Source organism: Glycine max, chromosome 3 (assembly GCF_000004515.6).
Source record: "Glycine max cultivar Williams 82 chromosome 3, Glycine_max_v4.0, whole genome shotgun sequence".
NCBI lineage: Eukaryota > Viridiplantae > Streptophyta > Magnoliopsida > Fabales > Fabaceae > Glycine > Glycine max.
In genome coordinates this window covers 8,804,545-8,810,544 of record NC_016090.4, presented here as the reverse complement: position 1 = coordinate 8,810,544, position 6,000 = coordinate 8,804,545, and the positions used below count along the sequence as shown (strand labels likewise).

At 31.3% G+C, this 6,000-nt stretch overlaps 1 protein-coding gene across 1 annotated transcript; it reads right to left on the bottom strand.

Moving 5' to 3' along the window:
- Positions 1-704: 704 nt before the first annotated feature.
- On the bottom strand, positions 705-2,705 carry LOC100785415 (chlorophyll a-b binding protein CP29.2, chloroplastic-like). The gene is given in 2 exon segments (NM_001317414.1): positions 705-1,364; positions 2,162-2,705. Coding segments are annotated over 2 exon segments (873 nt in total). The 5' UTR covers positions 2,669-2,705; the 3' UTR covers positions 705-998.
- Between the last annotated feature and the right edge of the window lie 3,295 nt (positions 2,706-6,000).

Genomic DNA, 6,000 nt, shown 5'->3' with positions numbered 1-6,000 from the left:
TTTATTAATATTTAAAGCTTAATATAAAATTTTAAATAATTATAAAAACTAATAAAACTAAAATGAAATTATCTATCACAAATGAAAAGTTTAATCGGATCAACCACAAAACATAAAATTATAAAAAAAGAAAAATGCCAAAATATCAAAGTTTAAGCGGATAAAGAAACTTTTAATAGATTTGAATTTGAAAATAAAATGGAATCAATTACTATAATGAATAATAAAAGTCTTGTATATCAATTTCCCACCATTATTTACTCACGCCTTATTTGATTCAATGGTATTTTATTTAGTTGGATAAATTTCACCAAATAACTAAATTCGTCTTAAAAGTGTACATCAATGATAAATTGATTCCCTTGAAACATTAAAAATACAAATGTCTGAATGTATAATGAATGTATAAAAAGTTCGATAAATTAATTTTATCAATAAATTTATAAAATTAATTTGTTATTAAGTTGTAATATTTAATTATTAATTTAAAAATAAATTATTTTTTTAGAACTAATTTATTGTACTTTCAGTGCCAATTTGTTGACTTCTCACACACAAGTTTAACTATTTATCCTATATAATAAGCTGCTGACTACGCTAATCAAAATGCAAGAAACTTTGTCAAATTGGCTAGAATCAAACTTTAGTAAATCAGCGCGTATCTAGAACCCAAACTTAACAAATGAATAAATTAAAACCTTCAATGGCCTCAATCCAATTCCCTGCCATTACCTTTCGTAGTGATCTCAATTTTATCAGTATTTTTTTACCCTCGTCATTCCCTCTCGATTCCGTGCATAATAAACATTTACAGGAGAACACTTAACATCAAGCAGAAGCATTTCTGCTTAGCCTCTCCAATTTCACGTTACAAGTTTTTCACAAGTACTACTAATCCAACTAAGTGAAAATGTTCTAATTACAACCAAAAGCCGAAGAAGAAAAGACTTTTACAATATGCTAGTAATAGTGACGAGGCACAAGAAAGACTCTTCTTCTTAAGAGGAGGATGAGAAGGTGTCAATGATGGTTGTGTGGAGTGGGTCACTCAAGTGGGTGGCCCAGTTGTTGAGCGGGCCCTTGCCGGTGGCGGCGGCTTGGACTGCAAAGCCCAAGAAGCCCACCATGGCAAGACGGGCGTGCTTGATCTCCGCCAATTGAAGGGTGGCTTTCTTCTCTGGGTCTGAGGCCAGGCCCAATGGGTCGAAGTAACTGCCACCTGGGTACAACCTCTTCTCTGGGTCGAGCTCTGCATTCCTCTGGAACTCTATGTAGCCAATTACGAGTACCTCGATCCAGATCAGTGTGGTGATTGAGAATGGAAGTGGTTGCCCAAGGTATGATGACCCTTCTACTAGCTCCACCTTAAAATCAAAGACCAAGTTCATAATCAATTAAGATGCCCGTCATAAATACTACTATCAAAAGAAATAACACGCATAATTTCTTTGATTCCATTTATTAGTTAACTTAAACATTTTTATGGCATCAACTATGTGATTGGATTGCAGTAAAAAAAACTGTGATGATAATTGAAGAAATATCAGACATTTATATCGTTCATTCAACCGATTGATCTAGACCACTTGGATATTCTAGAATGGATAATTGCTGCATTCTGGTTGTTTGGGACACAATTTGATTTGCAATTAAATCTATATATTTAAAAAACATGCAATAGGACTTTCACTTCATCGTTCTAAACTGGAATAATAACGTAAAATTAGAAAGAAAGAAAAAGGAATTTAATTAATATTTAGATCATTCTAAACATACAAATTAATTTAAAATTAATAAAATAATATTTTAGGACTTCATAGCATAAAAGAATTAAATTTTAAAATACGGTAGTTTTTCATGATTTCAAACACAAAATTAAAGGAACTGACCACATTACACAACAAACAAAGCCAAGCATCTGTTCCGACAAACACACCAAAACCGTTTAAAAACATTCCAAACTAAAACTAATATAGACTCGTAAATTTGGCACAATTCATGTAAATCTAACCTGTGAATCTTATTTCTTATTTAATGGATCTTGTTCTTAAACTAGAAAGAGTGTGTGATTATCAGATCTCTAATTATCATCATCAAACGATAGAAAGTAGAAATGCCCAATAACTGGAGGGGGAAAAGAAGTCACAGCAGAGAACCGTACCTTTCCGGCGTCTTGCCATGTAACACCAGTGAGCCACTCAACAGTGAGAGCTCCGAGAGTGGCGAGCATGGCCCACCTTCCATGGATGAGTTCGCACTCACGGAACCTCTGGAGCCCAAACACCTCGCTGTAGGGCTGAAACGGCGTGGACTTCACGTCCGCAAGCTCGGTCCTGGTTCCAATGATGTCCCCAGCCACGTTCTTCGCAAGGTTCTGGTCCAGCGAGTCCAGCTCGAACTGCAGGTACTCCGCGGGCTTCCCTAGCCCAAACGGATCGAACCCGTAGTCTCCGACAAGACTCCCATCGAGGTATTCGGGCGCTTTGGCGCCCGGATACCAAAGGGGTCTGTCGGTGTCTCGGCCCGATCCCCTGGAGGCTTTCTTTTGGGCGGGAGCCTTTTTCTTGCCGAAGCCGAATCGGGCGTGCACTCGCCCCGCCCCGGAGTGAGCCTCCAGGAGACGCGTCCCCATAAAGGACGAGGTGGCAGCTGCTGTTGCCGTGGCCATGATAGTTTGTGCTAACGTGCGCCTGGTGTGAGAAAAATAGTGGTTATAGTGAGAGAGAGGGATGGGAGATGTATTTGACGATGGAGGGGAGATTGGATAATCTGTGCAGGGGAGTTTGGGGGCGTTGGATTTGGAAGAGTATCCATCTGACGGTAGAGAAGAGGCTTCGACTTATCGTTATGTTTATCTGGAGGTGGTGACGTGGCGATGTATGTGGGACCCGCTGGGTTCCTGATGGTGCAATATATACGTGGGAAATTTGTGGTGCTGGTTCACTCTTCCACACTGGTTGGGTGGTTAGGATTGCGGATTTGGACAAAAAAATCTAATGAGTTTCTGTGAGATTAATTAATTCTCTTTCTGATAAATCTATTTGGGGTCTGATATTTGGTCGAATGTAATCGAAGTATTGTATTTGTGACGTTGTTGTATTAGCATTATCCCATCATCATTGATATTTTTGTTGGGTAAAGTACAGGATTCGTAAAAAAATTAATGGCAGTTAGATAAATGTGTTACTCCCTCCACCCTAAAATAATAGTTTTCCTTGTTTATTTTATTTACATCAAGAAAATAAGAATAATAATTATATAAAATTAATTTTATATCATCATCAATTTATTTATAAATTTTATTATTTGTCTTTAATATTATAAGAAATATAAATAAAAAATATAATTAATATTATATTAAAAAATTAAAATAATAATTTTTTAATAAATATTTTTCTCTTACACAATAATTATAATGAGACAGATACAATATATGATAGTGCCAAATGGAATAATGAGAGAAATTAGGTTGGGTTGATTTTTGATTTCTTTCTCTAAAAGAAAAATTAATTTTCTTTTTTGTAAATGTGTGTGTGAGAGAGAGATAAATAAAAATATTAAAATAAAAAACAAATAAAGAAGACAGTAAATTTAAAAAATATTTCTGTATATTCATTAAACTATACTCTCTTAAAAAAATTATTTGACCCTTTTCTGAAGAAAAGATGAGAAAAAGGAAAAAAAAGTAAATATGATATATTAAAATATATAATATGATAGAATGAGAAAGATAAAAAAAATGATGAATTTTAGAATTAAAAAGTGTCTATGGATCATTACTTTATATAAGTGATCAATTAAAACTCTAATTTTATACGATTAAAGTAGAATAACTTTTGTTATCTCTTTAAATTTAAGAGAGTATTTTTGAAATATATATATAATAGAAAATATATAATAAAAATTATATATAATACTGAATAGTGTATTAATTATTTGATGTTAAAATAATAAAATTAAGGTTCAAACAGTTTTGTCAAATTGCAAAATGGGCATGTCACTTTAAAAAAATTTAAGAGTTAGTTACAATGCAAAATAGGCCTGAAATTTTTCAAAATAATGAGGAGTAAACTTGGGCCCTGTTATTTGTATATCTGTGTACTAAGTTCACACCTCATTCTTTTATTAATGTATAGAATTACTATTTTATCCTCCTTTTCCCTTACACTAGCCCATTTTAATTCTCACCCCCTTCACCCTCTCCCTCATTGCAGCACACCCCTTTTCTCTTCCTTCACATCACTGGCAACCAAAGGTTACCTTTCACATTTCACACTCGCTCCCTGATCATGTTGCTTTTCATTCTGAATTGCAGTGAGCTTTACAAATCATCAATTTGTTTTATTTTATTATTGTATTGATAGATGTAACAAATTAAAATTTATTTTCATCATGCATACATACACAATGAATGCAAATTTTTGTTGTGTGTATCTAAGTTTTATACATAAGAAAAAACACATTTTCATTATGTTTCTAGGTTTGATACACAATGAAAATGCATTTCCATTGTTTCTTTTATGTATTAAAAAAATAATTTGATTTTTTTAAATCTCATTATTTCAGTAAACTTTTATTATCTATTATTGAACTTTTAGGTACAAAATGCCGGCAAAAATATTATTAGGTGGCCATAGATGGTTCGAGAGTTTTCACCAAGAGTCTCATTAGAGAGACATTGATGTAGGTACATTTAAAATTGTTCAAGAACTTTGCACGACTTTAGTTTATAAGAAAGAGAAAAAGTGGCAAGAGGCAACAATGCTTGTTGACGCAACACAAATGACAGTTGTTACACTTAAGCTTATTGAGCCTTAGGTGCCCATTGTTGAGACATGGCGCTACTGGATGAGTCAGCATTTTGAGGTCCTAACTCCTACGCAAACATATTGCCCCGTGCTTATAGGAAGGATTAACCTGTAAGAAGTTGAAAGTGAACAATTATGGACGTATGATCTTACACTTATCTTAAAAGCAAAAGATGAATCTTTCATTCAGACTTGTTATTGCACAACAAACACAACCATGGTGTATGCTTTTTTTTTTCAATAATGGAACAAGAACTTCATCCACCTTCTAACAGGGTAAATGATCATTAGTCATTGTCATCTCACATATATATATAAAAGCAATTCTTGATCTAGTCTAATATTTTAGTTTTGGTCATTGTGTGAGGTAAAAATAAATAAATTATTATAACTTTTTTAAAGTTTTCATATTCACTTATTATTTATTGGTTTAATTACTCATTTGGTTCATATAGTTTTGTTATTTATACTTTTTAGTTTTTATAGTTTTAAAGTGATTTTTTTAGTTCCTATAATTTATATTTTAATTCTCTTTTAGTCCCTGTAACTTGAAAGTAGTTTTTTTAGTTCTTATAATTTGTATTTTTAATTTTTATTTAATCCCTATAGTTTGAAAGTGATATTTTTAGTTTCTATACTTTATATTTTAAATCATTTTTAGTCCTTGTTATCAAAATATGAGTAATATTATCAATTATAATTAACTACAAAAATATTAACAAGTAATTCATAACTAATTTATCATAAGATAATTTGTAATAAAAAATAGTTGATAATTTATAATTAATTTGTAGTTAATTATTTTATAAAACGTTTTAAAGAGAATAAAATAATATATGTATAGGAAGATTAAAAATTACATATGTAGAGTTTTCTTTATTACATGGACTAAAAAAAGTTTTATAACAATAAAATCAAATGAGTAATTATTTTTTTATCTTCTAAAAATACAGGAAACCATGTAAAAACATTACTAATTTAAAATTTTAGTTTTTCTTATATTTCATATTTTATTTATATTCTATATAAAAAATAAGTTTAGATAAAAGAATATATAAAAGAGGTAAAATATAAATGGTTTATCATTTTTAACTAAACTATTGTTACGAAATATTTATCAACTTTATTGATTATTAAGTTATGCTAAAAAATTTGACTAAACATTTTTAGTGAAATCTCTATCTTCATTCGA